General features: G+C 44.0%; 1 protein-coding gene across 18 annotated transcripts in view; it reads right to left on the bottom strand.

Moving 5' to 3' along the window:
• eps15l1a (epidermal growth factor receptor pathway substrate 15-like 1a) overlaps positions 1-22438 on the bottom strand; it is a 389837-nt gene that overhangs the window by 41683 nt on the left and 325716 nt on the right. For 8 of the 18 annotated variants that reach the window (XM_078555608.1, XM_078555606.1, XM_078555607.1 and 5 more), the window contains one exon: positions 1048-1253. The exons of 8 other annotated variants lie outside the window; for them this stretch is intronic. In XM_078555608.1, the coding sequence (XP_078411734.1) occupies positions 1048-1253 (206 nt within the window). The remainder of the gene's footprint in view (positions 1-1047; positions 1254-22438) is intronic. 2 more of the 18 variants (XM_078555614.1, XM_078555615.1) reach the window with 2 other exon arrangements.

Here is a 22438-nt window from a genome sequence, read left to right as displayed (position 1 = left end):
ACTAAATGGCAAACATTACTAATAAGTAAAATCTCTTAAAAGAAACAGAGGTACTGAGAACACTTGCAATGACTGAACCAACGTAAAAACATGGCAGGAAATGTCAACAGGAAGGTTTGCATTAGCCTATTGCTGAAGAGCATATAGCAGGCCTAAACCCATTGATGCCTCTCCCATATTTTTCATTGGCTTGCTTCAGTTCATAGTTCACTCATAACATTACACGTTCAACAACTTTATAAACTTAAACATATACAAAGGGGGGACACTGGTGCACACTAAGTTCACACACAATACACTCAGGACTGAGAGCTGAGTAGTGATACTGTTGACACAGGTTAATAAAAAATCCAATTTATCATCAATGCGTTGCATGCACCAGCTGAGTATTACAGGATGAAATTGTACTGAAGTAGAATCAGGTCAATTGCCTCAAGTAGTGCATGGTGGGGAGATGGGGGAGGGTGCAGGGAAGAGGGGTGGGGGATAAGAAAGAAATATTAACACCCAGCCACCAACTAAAGTATGTCTGGCCAAAGACCTTGGTGATACATCTATCCTGGTTGAAGTTTATTTGGAAAGGATTGCCACCTTGGACAGAACCAAAATAAACACTTCAATCCCAGTCTATGACACCCTCAGAACAATCACCATATCCAGCTTAATGCTGTCAGGAATCAGTTAGCCCCTTGCCAATGTACAATTGGTCAGCTGCCAAATGATTACGGAATTACTTTCCCCCCTATGTTCACCTCAAGAATTTTATCTTTGGAAAGGCTGCTAGCTGTCATTGTTCGGTTGGCCACTGGTTAGAAGAATTTTTTTTCTCCACTATGTTAGATAGAAATTGAGGAAAGGGCAAGAGGTATTTAAGAGATCAGTGTTATCATGGAGAAATGGCTAGCATGATTTTCAAAAGAATGGCAAGAGAAGCTGGTGAGGTGTCCAGTTTAGGCTTTTTAGTAGAATGATCATACTAGCACAGATTGGGAGAGGGGGACAGGAGGGGGTGATTGTGGACAGAGAGTATCACTGATCTCAACTTACAGAGCTGAAGTCTGCAAAACCCAAAGAAGAGTCTTTAGAAGTTTTACTTGAGGAAGTAGGCGTGAAGGGATCTTTACCGCTGAATGGGTCACCGAGCCCCTTTTTACTTTGAAACGGGTCACCGTCATCAGCGCCAAAGGGCTGGAAAGGATCGTGGGACTTGACAGAGTCGGCCGAGCCAGGCCTGTTTACAGGGGTACTTTTACCTGGAAAGTTTAGAAAGAACAGAATTATTTCCCACCAGGAGATAAAGTCAGCCTTTAACCCCTTCACCAAATGCACAAGATTCTCATTACTTATTTTTTCCGAGGGGTGCGGGGTGGTGAGATGGGCCTTTGGAATTAGCTGCGATAGACATTTTAGAATTTAGCTACAATTCTGAGGATAAGCAATTCTAAGAGCGGACATAGGCACATTGGGTTGAATGGCCGCTTCCTGTGCTGTATGATTGGTTAAGTGCAGCGCATTGACACTCTAGTGCACTGTGGCAGTGGGATGCAGGTTCAAAACCCCTGGTCCCAATCTCAGCTGTGTGAAACACTAGGCAGAGGTCACAAGTAAGTACACAGGCCATCTTTTCTCCACAGTCTGTTTCTGCACACCTCCTGGTCACTGATTCACAGCAACGTTAATAGAGGGATAGGAATGATCATTGCAGATTATGCAGGAAATCCATATGGAGAATGCCACACAAACACAGAAAATCTTTACTCTTAATGCAAGTTAAAGGGGTTGGGGAAATCACACTGTAAAGCTGATCAGTGTGATCCAGATAGCACATTGTTAAAATGGCGGTGAAGAGGTTAATCTGTCTTTTAGAAAATGGAACCACAGGAAATGTTATTTCCTATTCGATCATACCTAGAAAAATACACCATTTTTAACTGGCTAAATGTTAAAGTTTGAATGGTGATTGCCTGGAGGCAACATTTACATTTTGCACTATGCTACTTCCAGCCAAATCTCACAAGATAACATCTTGAAGACAGCAGTAACTTTCTCTACTGACTTGCTAACTAGAATAGTAGGAATACTGCTAATTTGGAAAGGTATGATCGAAAGGCAATGACATAATTGCACCTGTACTGTAGCAGAGAGAGTGGTCAGCCTACCCATGATTCTCTAGTGCAGTACAGCCAGGCATATGTTATTGCTCGAATCATTCAGCATATCACTTCCGCCAAGATAATGAGAGAATGGGTTCTTACAGCATTTCACACAGTTAGAGAGCGCATGGGCTCTTAGAGGATTCAACACAAGATAAGTGGTGCATAGACTCCTACAGGATTAAAAACAAATTGCGAAAGCGTGGGAAATTACAGAATTAAAAACAGAGAGGACATGGATCCTTATGGATTAAAAGGACCTGGATTCATACAAGATTAAACAGAGAAAGGGAGATAGGACATGGGTTCTTGGGGATTAAATATAGATTGAGGGGCATTGATTCTTACAGGAATAAACACAAGATAGAAAGGGCATGGGTTCTCACAGAATTAAATACAGCTAAGAGAGGGTATAACTGATTCTTACAGGAAGAAATACAAAAAGAAAGGGTATGGGTTCCAAAAGGGTTAAAAACAAGAGAGAAATTTGCACATGTAACTAAAATAATGCATTTTGAAAATACTAATTATCAGCAGGGGCCAAAAGGTGTTAAGTGGATCAATTTCCATTTCCATCTGTTTCACCATCACATGGGCCGGTAGATTCCATCCTTTAAGAGCATTACATTATTGCCAGGGTACACAGCACCATGATAATTCAAAGAGTTGAAATCAGCGAGATCGTCCCAAGTGAGTTACTGCCTGGAATCAAAATGTGCAGCGTCAAAAGAATGAGAACCTCACATACCTCACTTTGGCAAAGGAAGCGACAGTTCTTTTCTACGACAGACAGGAGGGTTATTTAAAAGAAAGAAAAATGACAACACAAAAGAACAGTAATCAACATATTTTGGCGTGAAGGGACCGAGTGTCAATAGGTATGGGCCAAGGTGCTCATCTGCGACATATCACCCAGCACAGGTGAAATGCAGAGGCCAGGGGCTTCCTCCAGTGAAGGGCAAGTGGATGGGGATAAAGTCAGGGGGAGTGATCATGGATGACTCTTATGCATGCCTGCCCCAGTTCAGGAGCGGTCTTACCAGTGGTATACCCAAGCTCCAAATGAAGCTTTGTTGAGCGTTATTGTGGGTAGCTGTGGAATAAATTCTTTAATAAATAATCCTATGTTCTTCTGGAACTTTTAAAAACGAATAGAAGCATTCGCCCAGGCAAGAGTGAGAATTAATTCACTCCCTCAAATGCCCAACAAGTTTATCCAGCTAGTGACTGATGCATAATGAGCACCAAAGTCCAAGGTTCAGTGCCCAGTCAATGCTGATATAGCTGATCTAAGCCAGGGCTACAGTAGGTGCTCAGTGGAATAGGGAGTAAAAAGGCAAGGTCCCTGCACCTGATGGTCAAACAACAACCCCTGCCCTGTGGACACTGGGTGGAGACACGATGGTGCTTAGCTATGAAGGCCCAGCAGTTTAACAGCCTGCTGATGCTCACTGTCAAGGGTTCTAATGTGATTAGCTGTACCACAGAAAATCAACTCCTTCAGGACAGAAGGAAGCAACTTGACAATAAATAATATAAAAAACATAAAAAGTGTGAGCACTGTCATGCTACCTGTGATGCCATGGTATTGGAGACCACCTTTAGGAAGGCAACTGCTATTCACAGTCAGAGCTCTATGGCAGTTTCTATAGTGTCAGAATATTATGGCCGTTGTATAGAAAGGAAGCTCCCAATCATTTTAACAGCATCTTTGAGGTTGCTTTGTCAGGAGTGACTCATTTTGAAGCACACTTTCAGAGAAATTTGTAATGGGGGAAGCAAAACTCAATAAAGAAATGAACAGTTGTTGGGCAAAATGGGTTCAAACAGCCAACAAAGGCTAACCAAAGAAAACAGTTTCCACTTGCATGTGCTCTAACTTTGTGGTCTAATCCTGTCGGCTCAGAGTAAAAACATAGCAAAGATCAATAAAGTTTTACAAGCATTAGCCCACAGCAGCTCAGACACTTAAAGCATGACAATGTACTGACTGATTGCTTTAACTCAATCATCAAACAAGAGTCATTCAGAAAGGCAACATGCAGCTAATGACACACTTAAGTGTTGCTTTTAAAACCAGCCATCTTCATCTACTGCAAGGGGGGAAAATGAGTCCTGGGTTTCTCCAGAAGTCGATCTGTGGTCAACAGTTGCAGAGCCAAAATAATCATGGACAACCATTGCAAACACACAGGGAAATTAAGAGGGTACGATTACCAAACTTGTAACATATTGCCTTGTCATCACAAGTAGGAACACTTCTGAAATGCCAATTGTCTGACTTTTTTAAATTGCAACACAGACTGAACTTGAGCAGATTGCACAAGCTGGAAGTAGCACAAAACATTCAACAAATCCTTTAATAAACTGTGTATTTGTAGATCAGAAAAGAATCATTACTATTTCCTTAGCAAATGAAAGTAGCAGTATTGAGGTTGAATGGTACTTATAGTACCTAATGTAATGTTATAAAGCTGCAGGTAGTTTTAAAATCTCATTGTGAAAGTGGTTAAACTGCTACTGCTTTTGAACTGTGCATAACACACTAGAAATGCAGGTATTCTAAAATAGATAATTTTACCTAATATCACGTTTTTAAACACCAGCCAGTGAAAACAGTAGTAGGAAATATTGTTTATTCAGATCGAAAGAGAAAATTCTGTTAAGATTTTGATTTTGCTCAGTTCTCCACACAGTATAACAGATTAAGATATGACACTTGATCATGAAGGATCATATGGGAGAATGTACTGGTTCAACTTTCTGTTAAGAACCATGCTACAGTAAACACAAGCATTTAACTCACACAGAAAACTTTTTGCATCAGTGAATTTAGACTACAGATCTACAGTTGTTTAATGAAAAAAACTGTTTAAAGCTAACTCTGTAATGATTATTAATTTCTGGTCTCCAATTAAAGTTTAATGTTTAACATGAAATTTAGAGCAAGTTACCAGGGTCCCATCATTGCACATCAAGCTTTAGTAACTTTTTGTAGCTCACTCTGTAAATATCAAATAGCTACTGCTGATTAAAGGACCTAACTCTCCCAGTAACTCAGCAAGTTTTAAATTGGTCTGAGTTAGGGAGGAAAATATTCCGATCAAGTTCCCATTACTGACCTATATTTGATGGCTCTGGCTCAAAGTGCAGATGATTGGACATTGAGTAAGGTGAGATTCACACTCAGTTGGGATGACCCCATAGTCTATAAATACTTACGGAAAAGGTTTCCACATGAATTGGCATCCAGCACTGATTTATCTGTACCCCAACAGTAAGTCAATAATTTCATAACAGGAGAGGGGGGGGGAAGAAAATTAGTTGGGTGGGGAGGGGGGTAATGGGGGAAGAGATAGTGGGGAGAGAAAACAAAATGGCAGGTTTACAACAAAAAAAACAGTTTGTATACAACCCCCTGTAAGACTCACTGTAAGCATGGGTGTATAAGTCACAACATGACACTTTTTTATGATTCTTAATCATTTATACACCTGAAGTCACAGGAACTTTTAACAAAATGCCAACAATTAAGGCAACTTATACACCAAAAATGCCTTGCCCCCAAATGACAAATACTGGGTGAATATGCTAACACCTTGCAGATTGTTCTTTCCTGTACGATTTGCAGATATGGGTATGGGCCCCACTTTGATAAGAGAATGGATCCCAAAACAGTAATGATTTGTTTAGTTAAACAATACAAATCCTCTAATGTGGGCAGCTCCCCAACCTGATTTCTGGCTTTCCAGGTGCATGTGTGTACTCGAGATGAGACCCGAGTGGTGTGCGCACCTACCTGGGTCATTTAAATTTAGGGATGTACCCTGAACCTGTGCATTTTGATCAGTGAAGGTGCCACCTGGCACATCCTGGCATTTGAGCTGGAGTAGGTTTTCACTCCCAACCCCAATAACTCTATATCAGTATTTCCTAATTGTCGTGCTGCTCAATTTGGCACCTTTTATACGAAGTGCCTAGAGACACTTATTTTATTAAAGGCAAGCTACACATTGTTGCAATAGGACAGGAATTTGAGATATATAAAAGATATGAAAGGCAAGACCAACTGGACTATCCCTCTAGTTCCAGCAGAGGTCACAGCAGGATGCACACAATGCATTTTTGCAAGGAATCATTTTGATGAAAGCTGGATGAAATGAGACACACAGACAGTTATTCAGTTTTTATCTTCAATGGTTACAACATGGTGTCACCTTCACTTTGGCCCAGAAAGCACTGCAAGCTCTATTCAAATGCAAACCAGTATCACTGAGGCTGTAGAGACAAAATGAAATACGGCAATTACGTGGAAATATCTAATGTGATAAATGACCATAATTGTGTGGCTTAAAGAGCCAAGAAATATTTTTCTACCAAATACTAGGGCCATTAAATGGTATTATTATCTGTGATGCTGTCTTCAGTTTGTCCCTTACGGACATACCATCGCTAAGAGAAGCCAAAGCTAAGTAGGTCATTGTGTGGTTAACTTTGGTCACCAAGTATCTTGACATTGTCGGAGCTTAAAAGACTTGGTTAACCAATTAATTGGAACACTGCCCTTTAGTGTTGAGATTAAGCTCAAACTGATAGGATGGTCCCATTCCACTGGAAGCAAGAGGTCCAAGGGAAATGATTTTAGACATTCTCAACCTAGCACCATACTGCAAAATGTGTGTAGTGTGCCATATTGATGGTTTGGTATGGGAAATATGAGTGTACAGTAAGGGATACGCCTGAAAGGCTTGGCAGAGGGTGGTTAAGACATTTTGCCAAGTTATATTAGAGGAAACTTTACTTTATTTAACCTGTGCTATATCATGCACTAAGGCAAACAAATAGGGAAGTAATTCATTCGCAGCACATATGTCATGGGCAAAGGAAAAGAAAAAATCACTTCCAAATAAGTATAAAAAGAAGCAAAATATGAAGAAAGCACCTGTGGAGGCATTACCCACCAGACATTTTTATCTTCAATGCCAGTTCCCAATGTGCTGCTAACCAAAGGTAGAACTGATCTTAGGAGCCATCATCACTGCCTCTCCAAAATTCATCGAACACCCACTACCCTCAAACCTGTCTAACAACCCTCACCCAAATAACACCACTGCCTAAAGCCATTCAACCCTCACTGCCCAAAGCCATTCAACCCCCAACCCAATGCTCAAACCCATTCAACCTCCCCTCCACCACTGCCCAAACCCATTCAAACCCCCCCACTGCCCAAACCCATTCAAAACCCCCACTGCCCAAACCCATTCAAACCCCCCACTGCCCAAACCTTTTCAACCCCCCCCACTGCCCAAACCCATTCAAACCCCCCACTGCCCAAACCCATTCAAACCCCCCACTGCCCAAACCCATTCAAACCCCCCACTGCTCAAACCCATTCAAACCCCCCACTGCCCAAACCCATTCAAACCCCCCACTGCCCAAACCCATTCAAACCCCCCACTGCTCAAACCCATTCAAACCCCCCACTGCCCAAACCCATTCAAACCACCACTGCCCAAACCCATTCAAACCCCCCACTGCCCAAACCTTTTCAACCCCCCCCACTGCCCAAACCCATTCAAACCCCCCACTGCTCAAACCCATTCAAACCCCCCACTGCCCAAACCCATTCAAACCCCCCACTGCCCAAACCCATTCAAACCCCCCACTGCCCAAACCCATTCAAACCCTCTACTGCCCAAACCTATTCAAATTCCACGAGTACCCAAACCCATTCAACGAGTACCCAAACCCATTCAACTCCCACTGCCCAAGCAGATTCAAGACCCCCCCACTCCCAAACCCATTCAAACCCCACCACTGCCCAAGCCCATTCAAACCCCCCTCACTGGCCAAACACATTCAAACCCCCCCCACTGGCCAAACACATTCAACCCCGCCCCCCCTTCCCCAACACTGGCCAAACACATTCAAACCCCACCCCCACTGGCCAAACCTATTCAACCCTGACTGCCCAAACCCATTCAAACCCCCCACTGCCCAAACCCATTCAAACCCCCCCACTGCCCAAACCCATTCAAATCCCATTCCCCAAACCCATTCAAACCACCACTGCCCAAACCCATGCAGCCCCCAATTCCCAAACCCTCCTCCAAACCGCAATAAACTTCCCTCTTCAAACCCAGCTAAACTCTCTTCCTCCAAATCCATCTAAACTCCCTTCCTCCAGACCCACCTAAATTCCCATCCTCCAGACCCAACTAACCCCCCACCCAACAAACTGCCCCCATCTAACCCCTACCTTTCCCAAACCCATCCAACCCCTTCCACCCCCTAAAAACATCCAGCCTCCCTTCCCCCCAAACCCATCTAACACCCCAAACCCTGCCAACCCTAATCTTCTCCAACCCTTTTCACTCTCTTCCTCCAAACCTGTCTAAGCCCCCTTTCCCCCCAAACCCATCAAGTTCTCCTGTCTCAAATTTATCTATTTCCTTCTCCCCGAGTGGTCTAAATATAGCCAGCAAAAACACCGTTCTATTGGCAATGTAATTGCGATCAAACATAAGAATCTTTTGGATTGCAATTTGATGGTTCACAGGTAGACAGGCAGCATGCATTGCAAGGTAATGCTCTTGAAAACATGGGCAGTAATATAAAAGCACCATCTGCAATGCAAGAGTTATGAAGAACACCAGAGTTACATTCCATCATGCACTGCAGTGTAAAATGTGGAAATATAAGTCTTTTGTTCGGCTACTGCTAGCTTTGTGTTTGATATGGGCTAAGCCCTATACCTGTTTACATTTATCTCTTAGTGAGGCTGTGAAGGATTCTGTGGTGAAAATGGTTCCAAGGCAGTTTGAGACAGTCTATACTTGTTTGGTGCTTCAGAGAATGCCTGGACTAACTCCAAGCAAACCTGAAAACTTCATCACTGCATTCCCATCAACTCCAGAAGAATACACATCTTGGCCACTGCACAGTGGCTGAAAGTTCAGTTTGGAACCCACCTTTGTCCTCTATTATATGTATTAATAAATACAGAGCCTCATACAAATGAACTCCAACTACGTGGAAAAACAACTTACCTTCTCAAGAAATTGAGGTGTGTGGCTGAGGCATACTTGTGCTCAGAGGCTCAGGCACTGCCCTCTCTGAGTTGAAGTTGGCTCCCATTTGAGATGATATTAAGTGTGTCATTTTCTAAGGCTTTGTCCGATTTCCTTTCAACCTCCATCAGCCCCTCCTCAAAGAAATCCATTCTTGATCCTTTTTGTTCCCAATACTGTCCCATCTCCAATCTTCCACGTGCTGTCACTTCCAGACAGTGCTCATCTCTGCCATAAAACACTGTTTGAATGCTTCCCGCAGCACCAAATAGCTCTAACTAAAGTCTCAAACAGCATATGCTGTGGCTTTGACTATGAAACAGACTATGATTTGGCGGGGAGGCAATGGCGTAGTGGTATTGTCGCTGGACTAGTGATCCAGAGGCCCAGGATAATGCTCTGGGGACCTGGGTTTGAATCCTGCCACGGCATAAATAAAAATCTGGAATTAAAAGTCTAATGATGATCATGAAACCATTGACGATTGTTGTAAAAACCCATCTGGTTCACTAACGTCCTTCAGGGAAGGAAATCTGTAGTCCTTACCTGGTCTGGCCTACACGTGACTCCAGACCCACAGCAATGTGGTTGATTCTGAAATGGCTTACCAAGTCACTCAATTGTAACAAACCGCTACAAAGTCACAAAAAAGGAATGAAACCGGACGGACCACCCAGCATCGACCTAGGCACCAGAAATGACAACGGCAATTGCAGCCCTGTCAACCCTGCAAAGTCCTCCTTACCAACATCTGGGGGCTAGTGCCAAAATTGGGGGAGCTGTCTCACAGGCTAGTCAAGCAACAGCCTGACATTGTCATTCTCATGGAACAGATAATGTCCCGGTGATCACCATCACCATCCCTGGTATGACCTGTCCCACCGGCAGGACAGATCCTGCAGAGATGGCGGCACAGTGGTATACAGTAGGGAGGGAGTTGCGTTGGGAGTCCTCAACATCGACTCCGGACCCCATGAGGTGTCATGGCATCAGGTCAAACATGGGCAAGGAAACCTCCTGCTGATTACCAAGTACCGCCCTCCCTCGGCTGACGAATCAGTACTCCTCCAGTGTTGAACAGCACTTGGAAGAAGCACTGAGGATGGCAAGGGCACAGAATGTTCTCTGGGTGGGGGACTTCAATGTCCACCACCAAGAGTGGCTCGGTAGCGCCACTACTGACCAAGTTGGCCACATCCTAAAGGACACAGCTGCTGTAGCAGGTGGTGAGGGAACCAACAAGAGGGAAAAATATACTTGACCTCATCCTCACCAACCTACCTGCCACAGGTGCATCTGTCCACGACAGTATTGGTAGGACTGACCACAGCATAATCATTGTGGAGAAGAAGTCCCACCTTCATGCTGAGGACACCCTCCATCGTGTTGTGTGGCACTACCATTGTGCGAAATGGGATAGATTTTGAACAGATCTAGCAACTCAAGACTGGGCATCCATGAGGGTGCTGTGGGCCATTCGTAGCAGAATTGTACTTGAACACAGTCTGTAATCTCATGGCCCAGCATATCCCCCACTCTACTATTACCATCAAGCCAGGGGATCAATGACGAGTGCAGGAGGGCATGCCAGGAGCAGCCACAGGCATACTAAAAATCAAGGACTACTTGCTTACCAAACAGCATAAGCAACAAATGATAGACTGGGCTAAGTGATCCCACAACCAACGGATCAGATCTAAGCTCTGCAGTCCCGCCACATCCAGTCGTGAATGGTGGACAATTAAACAACTCACTGGAGGAGAAGGCTCCTCAAATATCCCCATCCTCAATGATGGAGGAGCCCAGCACATCAGTACAAAGATAAAGCTGAAGCATTTGCTACAATCTTCAGCCAGAAGTGCCAAGTAGATGATTCATCTCAGCCTCCTCCGGAGGTCCCCAGCATCACAGATGCCAGTCCAGTCAATTCAATTCACTCTTTGTGATATCAAGAAACGGCTGAAGGCATTGGATACTGCAAAGGCTATGGGCTCTGACAATATTGCAGCAACAGAACTGAAGACTTGTGCTCCAGAACTTGCCGTGCCCCTAGCCAGGCTGTTCCAGTACAACAACAACACTGGTATCTACCCAGCTATGCAGAAAATTGCCCAGGTATGTCCTGCACACAAAAAGCAGAAGATAAATTCAACCCGGCCAATTACCACCCCTTCAGTTTACTCTCGATCAACAGTAAAGTAATGGAAGGGGTCATCAACAGTGCTATCAAGTGGCACTTGCTTAGCAATAACCTGCTCACTGACACCCAGTTTGGGTTCCGCCAGGGCCACTCAGCTCCTAACTCATTACAGCCATGGTTCAAACATGGATAAAAGAGCTGAACTCCCAAGGTCAGGTGAGAATGACTGCCCTTGACATCAAGGCAGCAGTTAACACAGTGTGGCAATCAAGGAGCCCTAGCAAAATTGGAGTCAATGGGAATCAGGTGGAAAACTCTCCACTGGTTGGAGTCATACCTAGCACAAAGGAAGATGGTTGTGGTTGTTGGAGGTCAGTCATCTCAGCTCCAGGACATCACTGCAGGAGTTCCTCAGGGTAGTGTCCTTGGTCCAACCATCTTCAGCTGCTTCATCAATGACCTTCCTTCCATCATAAGGTCAGGAGTGGGGATGTCCGCTGATGACTGCACAATGTTCAGCATCATTCGTGACTCCTCAGATACTGAAGCAGTTTATGTCCAAATGCAGCAAGACCTGGACAACATCCAGGCTTGGGCTGACAAGTGGCAAGTAACGTTTGCACCACACAAGTGTCAGGCAATGACCATCTCCAACTACTGCTCCTTGATGTCCAATGGCATTACCATCACTGAATCCCCCACTATCAACATCCTGGGGGTTGCCATTGACCAGAAACTGAACTGGACTAGCCATATAAATACTGTGGCTACAAGAACAGGTCAGGGGCTAGGAATAGTGTGATGAGTAACCCACCTCCTGACTCCCCAAAGCCTGTCCACCATCTACAAGGCACAAGTCCAGGAGTGTGATGGAATATTTCCCACTTGCCTGGATGAGTGCAGCTCCCACAACACTCGAGAAGCTTGACGCCATCCAGGACAAAGCACTTGATTGGCGCCACATCCACAACCTTTCACTCCTGCCATCACCGATGCACAGTAGCAGCAGTGTGTACCATCTACAAGGTGCACTGCAGGAATTCACCAAGACTCCTTCGACAGCACCTTCCAAACCCACGACTACTACCATCTAGAAGGATAAGGGCAGCAGATAGATGGGAACACCACCACCTAGAAGTTCCCCTCCAAGTCACTCACCATTTTGACTTGGAAATATATCACCGTCCCTTCACTGTTGCTGGGTCAAAATCCTGGAACTCCCTCCCTAACAGCACTGTGGGTGTACCCACACCACATGGAGTGCAGTGGTAAAGAAAGCAGCTCACCACCAGCTTCTCAAGGACAACTAGGGATGGGCAATAAATGCTGGCCCAGCAAGTGAAGCCCACATCCCATGAATGAATTTAAAAAATCATCCCACCCCTATAACTCAGCCTTTTGCACAGTTGATCACACCATATTTCTCCACTATCTATGCTCCATTAACCAGCTTTGTGGGACTGACCTGTTTTCAGTTACAATCTCACCCATCTAGCCACAGCCAGAGCATCTCCAGCAATGGCTCTTCTTCTCACTCCTGCAGAGTCACCTCCACAATCCCTTAAGGATCCATTCTGCACCTCCTCCGCTTCCTCACCTACATGCTGGCCAACAGCTTCATGTTGAAACAGTCTATTCACAACCATAGTATTCTAAGTGACTCTGAGTGAGCCTCTGACACTATATTATCTCCATCACAAAGATAGCCTACTTCACCTTGGCAAGCTCTCCTGCCTTGGCACTATCTTAACCCATCTGTCATTGAAACCTTTATGTATGGGTTACTATAATGCTTCTGTCTTCCCATCCTGCATGAATTTCAACTAATCTAAAGCTCTTCTGTCCACATTCAATCCCACAGCAAGCCTGCTTGCTAACCCCCTCTGTCCTTAGTCACTCACATTGGTTTCAAGTCCTCCAAGGCTTCAAATTTAAAATTCTCATTTTAGTATTTAAATCCCTCCGTGGCCTCGCTTTTCCTTACCTCTGTAACTTTCTCCAGACCAACAGCTGCCCTCAAAAACTCATTCCTCTCCAGCCTCTCTCTCTGTCTCACGACATGACAGTCATGCCTATAGCCACCTCAGTCACACACTTGAATTTCTTCCTGAGATCTCTTGACCTCCCTTTCCTTCTTAGATCCTGATTCTGTGACGAAGGCTTTTATTATTTTGCCTAATCTCTCCTTCTTTGGCTCAATGTCCACTCTCCATTCACCTCTATGAAGTTCCTTGAGCATTTTTTTTGTGCCATATAAGAGCAACGATTGTGTTGAAAGGGTGCCATCTTGCAGTGCTTAAAAGTGGTGCTAAATCAAGGTTCCATAGAAGTACAGTAAAAGACTCCATGGTCACTATTTCAAAGAACAGCAGGGGAGCTCTCCCAGTGTCCTGGCCAACATTTATCTGCATAAAGAGGTTATCTGGTGATTATTGGAATGGTGGTGGATGACTAATCAACAAACAGGAGGAGATGACTCCACAGATATCTCCATCCTCAATGATGGAGGAGTCCAGCACATCAGTGATGGGGGGGGGTCCAGCACATCAGTGCAAAAGACAAGGCTTAAGCATTTGCAACCATCTTCAGCCAGAGTTGCCAGGTGTATGATCTACTCGGCCTCCTCCTGTTCCCAGCATCATTGATGCCAATCTTCAGCCAGTTCAATTCACTCTATGCGATATCAAGAAACAGCTGAAGGCACTGGATACAGCAGAGGGTTTCGGCCCTGACAATACTCCGGCAATAGTACTGAGGACTTGCGCTCCAGAACTAGCCATGACCCAAGCCAAGCTGTTCCAGTACACGTACAGCATTGTCCACAAAAAACAGGATGAATCCAACCCAGCTAATTACCGTCCCATCAGTCTATTCTTGAGCATCAGCAAAGTGATGGAAGGTGTCGTCATCAGTGCTATCAAGTGGCATTTGCTTAGCAATAACCTGCTCACTGACATTCAGTTTGGGTTCTGCCAGGGTCATTCAGATACTGACCTCAATACAGTCTTAATACAAACATGGGCAAAAGAGGTGAACTTCAAGAGATAAGGTGTGACTTACTGCCCTTGGCATCAAGGCAGCATTTGACAGAGTGTGGCATCGAGGAACCCCAGCAAAACTGAAATCAGTGAGAATCAGGGGAAAACTCTTCACTGACTTGAGTCATACCGAGCACAAAGCAAGATGGTTGTGGTTGTTGGAGGCCAATCATTTCAGTTCTGGGACACCTCTGCAAGAGTTCCTCATGGTTATGTCCGAGGCCCAACCATCTTCAGCTACTTCATCAATGACCTTGCCTCCCTCATAAGGTCAGAGTGGGGATGTTCGCTGATTGCACAATATTCAGCACCATTTGTGACTCCTCAGATACTGAGCAGTCAATGTCCAACTGCAGCAAGGCCTGGACAACATTTAGGCTTAGGCTGATAAGTGGCAAGTAACATTCATGCCACACAAGTGCCAGGCAATGACCATCTCCAACAAGAGAGAATCCAACCATCTCCCCATGACATTCAATGGCCTGACCATTGCTGAATTCCCCACTATCAACATCCTAGGGATTACCATTGACCGGAAACTGAATTGGACCAGTCATATAAATACTGTGGCTACAAAAGCAGATTAGGGGCTGGGAATTCTGCAGCGAGTAACTCACCTCCTGACTCTCAAAGCCTGACCACCATCTGCAAGGCACAAGTCAGGAGTGTGATGGAATACTCTTCAATAGCCTAGATGAGTGCAGCTCCAACAACACTCAAGAAGCTCAACACCATCCAGGACAAAGCAGCCCTCTTGATTGGCACCCCATCCACCACCTTCAACATATATTCCTTCCACCATCAACAGACAGTGACAGCAGTGTGTACCATGTACTGAAGAAACTCACCAAAGCACCCTCTACCACATTGAAGGACAAGAGCAGCAAGCGCATGAGAACACCACCATCTGCAAGTTCTCCTCCAAGCCACACACCATCCTGACTTAGAACTATATCGCCATTGCTTCACTGTCGCTGGGTCAAAATCCTGGAACTCCCTTCTTAACATCACTGTTGGTGTACTTTCACCACATGGACTGCAGCAGTTCAAAGAAAATGGTTCACCACCACCTTCTCAAGGGCAATCAGGGATGGGCAATAAAAGCTGGCCTTGCCAGCAACGAACACATCCCATGAATGAATGAATTTTAAAAATTATTACATTGCTGCTTGTGGGGGACTGTTGTATGCATATTAACTCCTGTATTTCCTACATTTACAACAGTGACTACAATCCAAAAGTACTTCATTGGTTGTAAAGTCTTTTGCAATGCTCTGAAATTGTGAACTAATTTTCTATTAATAAAGGGAGTAATAGTGAAATGGCAGCCATTGCAACAACAGTGTCTATTTGTTGGGCTCACATGGTATCAGATAGAAAAAGACCCAGGTGACTTAGAGTCATTGTTTGCAATGAGATTCACTTTCAAATACATCTGTAGCCTTTAAAAAGAAAACTTAATTCCAGCAGTTACTGCCTGCTGCCTAGGACCCTTACTGTGGGATTGTTCTACTGAAGGGCATCTGTGACTTGTGATGTCCTTCCTATAGGTTGACCAAGAAATGGTCAGAAATGGCACAAGTTAATGCCAATTGGAACATATTAATTCAGGTTAGAGGCTAATTCTTAAGGCAACAGTACAGACACTGCATTAAAGGCCAAACCAAAGAGACTGCAAAATCAAACTCATGGCACTAACTTCCTAAATACATTATTTAGACTATCCTTAAGCACTTCGCACTTAAGAGTGAATGGTATAGAGAACGGAAATGTCACACAAGACTTCTTTGACAGTTCAGTGGATATAACTATAACCCCCTTCCCACCCCCCCAGTGCAGTAGTGAGCCTTTCAGGCTAAAGATATTCCAGCTTCAAGCCCTGGTTTATTCCAAATTAACCCTTCAATTACAGTAGCATCATTGGTACCAAAATTTGCATCAGTGTCCCTGCCTAGTTGTGGTGCCCATTCCGAATTGGTATCCAGTGACTTCTCCTGCAAACCGCATATGTGGATGCGAGGTCATGATGGTACTCCTGCTGGGAATGTCTGCATAGATGCAATTTGAGGGCAATGTCAGGTTCAGTTGTGATACCCATCAAACAGCCTACTGATGTCCACTGTTTAGGCTGACACATTAAGAATGACCACTAGAAGAGGTTTGAAATGCAGCCATGTTTGTGCAATTGTGCCTCAATGTAAAACAGCAAAACGAAGAGGGAGAGAGAGCTGGAGAAATGGGGGAAGAACAGCAAGGGAAAATAAATAAAAGTGCTGCCAGGGAACTGTCACCTAGATCATTCTGGCATTCATTTTTGATTAAAAAGAGACTCCAGTATACAATGATTAATTCACAATCACTATTTACACCTACAGATATGTTGCCAACCATTTTTTGACCGATATACATACACAGGAACCATTCTTGGCTGCTCACCAGCTGCTAATGCAGCATTTATGTGCTAACAATCTGGTATAAATGTATCATATTGTCACATCACAGCTGAATTTAATGGGGTGGTTCATGATCTTTGATTACGCCTAATGCATTTTCAGATCAACATGTGGTAGTTTTTTTCCCCCAAAAAATATCCTATTCCTTGGAAAATCTTTCGAGTTACCAACAGTCACAGATTGCAACTTCTTTCGAGTACAATCACAGTTCTTGGTTTTCCGGGAGTGGGACATGAACCCACAACCCTCTGATTCAAAGGAACATAAATTAGCCAATGGGAGAAATGGTGGCTTAGTGATAATATCACTGGATCAGTAATCCCAGGCCAAGGCTAATGCTCTGGGGTCTTGGGTTCAAATTCAACCACAGCAGCTGGTGGAATTTAAATTCAATTAATAAAGCTGGAATATAAAGCTAGTCTCAATAATGGTGACCATGATAACCATCCCCAGTTGTTCTAAAAACTCATCTCATTCACTAATGTCCTTTACTTACCTGGTCTGGTTTATATTTGACTCTGCCCACAGCAATGTGGTTGACTCTTAACTGCCCTCTGAAATGGCCTTGCAAAGGGATGGGCAACAAATGCTGGCCTTGCCAGGGACACCCAGATCCCATTAAAGAATAATGAAAAAAAAGTCACTTGTAACATCAGCCAGATCTTGGAAGACACAAACCACCTTGAAGCATTTAGAGAAAAAAACTATTTGGTGTTAAATGCAAGCTATGCTCATGAAAAACGACACCCTAGACCATTTCATTTAATTGTGGTGGATTGCAACACGCTTTTTGTGAAACAGTCCAAAAAGCACATAGAATGTTAATACAACTTTGAAGAGGAAAACAAAAAAAAGATACAAACGTTTGAGATTGTGAGTACATCAGTACTTCATCGCCCCATGGTTTGATGACAAAGATAACAAGATGATAAGCTGAGAAACCTGGTGTCAGCCTCCCGCTTAATGACAGTGTTTGTCACAAACCAGTGCTGAGCTCTTTCCACAGTAAAACAAACAGCAAAGGGGTATGGTAGCATAGTGGTTGTGATATCGGACAGTAATCTAGAAGCCTAGACTAATGACATGAAACCCCACCACGGCAGCTGAGGAACTTCAAACTTAATTAAACAAAATCAGGAATTAAAAAATACTAATATACGTAATGTTAGACATGAAACTAGTAGAATGTCATGAAAACCCATCTGGTTCACCAATGCTTTTTCGGGAAGAAAATCTGCCGTCCTTACCCGGTCTGACCTATTTGTTGTTAATTGGACAATTAGGAGTTAATTGGTTTCAGGTGGCGGGCATTAACTGGGGACTAACCTGTGCTCACAGGTACAGGAATGGGCTGAAAGTGTGGTTGTTGATTGCAGGTGCATGTTATGTATTGTGTTTCCAGTCTCATCCTTCACTGCCTAACTACCTATGTTGTAACATATGTGACGCATAAAAATGTAGCTTAACTCTTAACTGCTCTTTGAAATGGCTTATCAAGCCACTCAATTCTTTGCGAGACAACTGCTCACCACCACTTTCTCGAGCAACCAGGGATGGGCAATAAATTCTGGATTTACCAGCGCCACCCACATCCCATGAATGAATAAAAAAATGTGCCCAACAAGTACTTTTCATCACAGGGCTGCATTTCTCACTACTTTGAAACAGCAGCATAAACTTCACTGGGTGGCACATGCTGAAAAAGCCAGAGAATGCAACGGCACAGAGGGAAAGCACGCAAAAGAAGATAAGCATGAGGAGCAAGGCGGCAAGTGGAAGAGCATTTCAGGAAAGCAGAGGTTGCAAGTGAGAAGAAAATGTGAACATGGGAATCCAGGAAGTTGAGGGTAGATACACAAGTGAGAGAAATGACAACAACAATGATGCAGTGGGTGTGTGAAACAGCAAAGAATTAAAAAAACAGAAGTGGCCACAGTGGTGGCGATTCTCACCCTGTAGCCGACAACAGAAGTAACCCTCCCACCCTTATTGTTCCTCCCTTGCTCAAAGAGCAAGTTGAGAGCAGTGGATCACACTCCTGAGAGCAGCAGCACTCCCTTGCAACAAGTGGCAACTCTCGGTAAAAGCCTGCATTCAGCAGAAGTCTTGTGAACTTCAATGACTGCAGCTCTTCCACCACCCCTCTCCTCCCCGCCCCCCACACCACCCCCACCCCTTCCACAGTTGCTGCAGCTCAGGTTGCAGACTTTGCAGTTTTCTTACTCTGAAGCACATCAGATGCTGGACAAGGACGACATCTCTCAGAGGACATGGGTACAGCAGGTGAAATTTTCATAAAATCTTTCCTGAAAATTATTTTTAAAAAACATACACACCTCTTAAAAAAAACCATCAGGAAAACAGGGGTCATTGAAAAACAAAAATAAAACAGTTACACCAGCTATCTTCAAATTGAAACTTGTCAGTTAGTTGAAAATATTTGCCACAAGCTACTGCCATGAAAAAACAATGCTTGTCGCAAACTTAGCTGAAACATTTTATTCAGTGCACCTACCCAAATACCCCGAAAAGCCACAGCAGCTTTTAACCCATACCGTGTTGGTACACCAAAACCACAACTGCCAGGGTTTCATGTTTTAGTGCAGAAAAACATTTTGAAAAAGCAATAGATTCTTTGGCTCCATTTTTTAAAAATGTGGTACCTTGATTGCTCTCAGTAACAGCCACTAGGACAGTTTGTTTGAGACAATGGGTGGTAGACACAATTGACACTGCATTAAGGGGGCAGCTGCTGAAGTTTTAATTCAGAAATTTATTGCCTGGTTTCTCACAAAGGGGAATTCAAATTATCTACCATCAGAACATGTCGCTACTACATCTCAAAGAATGCAATATATCATTGTACAGTACCCCAGTACAGACAAATTAGCAAATACACATCAGCGAGAGATGGTAGTGGTAGTTAAGAAAGAGGCAACCCCAGACTACCAAACAGGCCTGAATCCCAATTGAGTGAGACAAGATGTGGGGGTATATGACAGTGGGGGGGGGGGGGACATGATAGGGCGCAGCAGAAGCAGGGGAGCCCATGAAAGCGGAAGCATGACAGATAGGAGAACCAGGGTGGGGGGTGTGCTGGGGGCGGCGACAGAGGAGGGAGCCGCGGCACGGTGGGGTGGGGTGGGGGGGCGCGTTGCGACAGAGAAGGGGGCCGCAACAGAGGGGTGGGCTGCGACAGAGAAGGGGGGGTGGTGACAGAGAAGGGGGGGTGGTGACAGAGAAGGGGGGGTGGTGACAGAGAAGGGGGGGTGGTGACAGAGAAGGGGGGGTGGTGACAGAGAAGGGGGGGTGGTGACAGAGAAGGGGGGTGGTGACAGAGAAGGGGGGTGGTGACAGAGGGGTGGGTTTCTAAATTTGCTGATGACACAAAGATAGATAGTGAAAATAAGTCGCGAAGGGGGCATAAGGAGGCTACAAAGTGACATAGATTCAGTGAGTGGGAAATAGAGTATAGTGTGGGCAAATAGGAAATTGTCCATTTTGGAACTCCCTTTCTCAAAAGGCAGTGGAAGCAGAGTCTGTGAATGTTTTCAAGGCAGAGGTAGATAGATTCTTGATAAACAAGAAGATGAAGGGTTACCTGGGGTAGGCGGGAGATTACAGTAAGATCAGCCATGATCTTATTGAACGGCGGAGCAGGTTTGAAGTGCCGAGTGGCCTACTTCTGCTCCTAGCTCGTATGTAACAATACTATGATACTGCTCGGAGAGCAGGCAGTTTTCCCCATGGTTTAGCCAACATTCATCCCTCATCCAACTCCATCAAAAACTCTAAGATAAAAGCAAAATACTGCGGATGTTGGAAATCTAGAACAAAAACAAAAATACCTGGAAAAACTCAACAGGTCTGACAGCATCTGCAGAGAGGGATACAGTTGACGTTTCGAGTCCGTATGACCCTTCATCAGAACTAAGACATAGAAATGAGATTTCTATATTGTATGTAGAATATATTGTATTTCTATATTCTATATCTCATTTCTATATGTCTTAGTTCTGATGAAGGGTCATATGGACTCGAAACGTCAACTGTATCCCTCTCCGCAGATGCTGTCACACCTGCTGAGCTTTTCCAAGTATTTTTGTTTTTGTTCCACCAAAAACTCATTTGGTCATTCATTGTCTGTTCATGAGACTGCCTGTGTGGAAATTGGAGGAGACATTTACCTACATAACAGTGACTCACTCCCCATATCCTTTAAAAGTAACCCACTGGTTAAAAAAGGTTTATGAATGCTCTAAGAATGTCAAAGTTACTATTAAAAAGGCAGAATTCTATTGCTGTCAGCTTGATGAAACAGCACAAATCCAGTCTCTGAAGTCGCATGCATGTTTCAAACTTCCATGAGAGGTCCCAAGAATGTTCTGATGTTGTGTATAAACCATAAGCAAGCAGGTTGTAACCACCTCCATGTTACTGTGTGATCGGAATATCAAAAATGAGGTGGGTCTTCAGTGCTATATGTGTGAACACTTATCTGTGAAGTAACCCTGTATCTAGTTTGTGAATGCTCAAACTGCCACAATGTAGAGAGAAACAAATGTGAGCAAGTGAGAGCATACGAATGTACGTGTTAGAGTGAGAGCATATGACACAATATATATTCAGAGAGCAAGAAAGCAAGTGAGTGTGGATTTGAGAGCCAGAGTGAAAGTCTGGAGAATGACAGAAGACCCTGTGAGAGAGAGCAAATGTGTATGGCAAATCATGGGAGACTACATATGGTTGAAAGAGAGCGTGCGTGTGCGCGTGAGTGAGAGAGAATACAAGAGAATGAAAACTTTGAGATACTGCAAGTGTGAGAGCATGAAAGGGGGAGAAGGGTAATGAGGCCTATTTACTAAAACATTAACCTCGATTAGAGGGCTGAATAGAAAACAAGGATGTAGGAGTTGGGGGAATTTGTAATAGAAGAAATTGCCTTGTGTTCAAGTTTGGGATTGAGGGAAGTGATGTCTTGAATAATGAAGCTTTCACATTGGCAAAATTCAATATAAACATGTTGATATTTTTAAATCTGTCTTGTCTAATTTAAGGAAAAAGTGTTAATATTCTTGTTATTTTCCCTGTGGTTATACTAATAACTTGCTCATATTTTTCCCCAACCTAAACAATGAAAGGCAATTAATGTAAACTACTCCAGAATTATATTCTTCTACTGTTAGCTTTTAAATTAGAGACATCTCAAAGAATTTATTCGATGATGTACGAATTACGAATGAGTGGGAGTAAGGAGGTCAGAACTTAGTTGAGGAGCTTCAAAAAATTTCAGAAGCCACAGAAGCAAAACGGGTGGTTTATGGTTATAACCTGAACCCCTCAATTAAACAATAGTTGAGCATTCACTCTCTCCTCTACCAATCACTTGTTACCCTCCCACCATCAATGGTACTGATGGCTTCAAATTTACCGGAGACCAAGAGACTATTGCAATGTTATCATTGCAGAAGAACATTTGCTTCATAGGAGGTATAAAAATCAGTTTATCATTCTGAAGTAGCTTTTTACTTGCACAGCGATGCTCAGAGGCCCAGGTTGTCACTTGCGGACAGCACATGCAGCC

The sequence above is a fragment of the Cetorhinus maximus genome, chromosome 13, assembly GCF_964194155.1.
Source record: "Cetorhinus maximus chromosome 13, sCetMax3.hap1.1, whole genome shotgun sequence".
Classification (NCBI taxonomy): Eukaryota; Metazoa; Chordata; class Chondrichthyes; order Lamniformes; family Cetorhinidae; genus Cetorhinus; species Cetorhinus maximus.
Note: the sequence above shows the minus strand (reverse complement) of the source record. Positions and strands in the feature narration are given on the sequence as shown.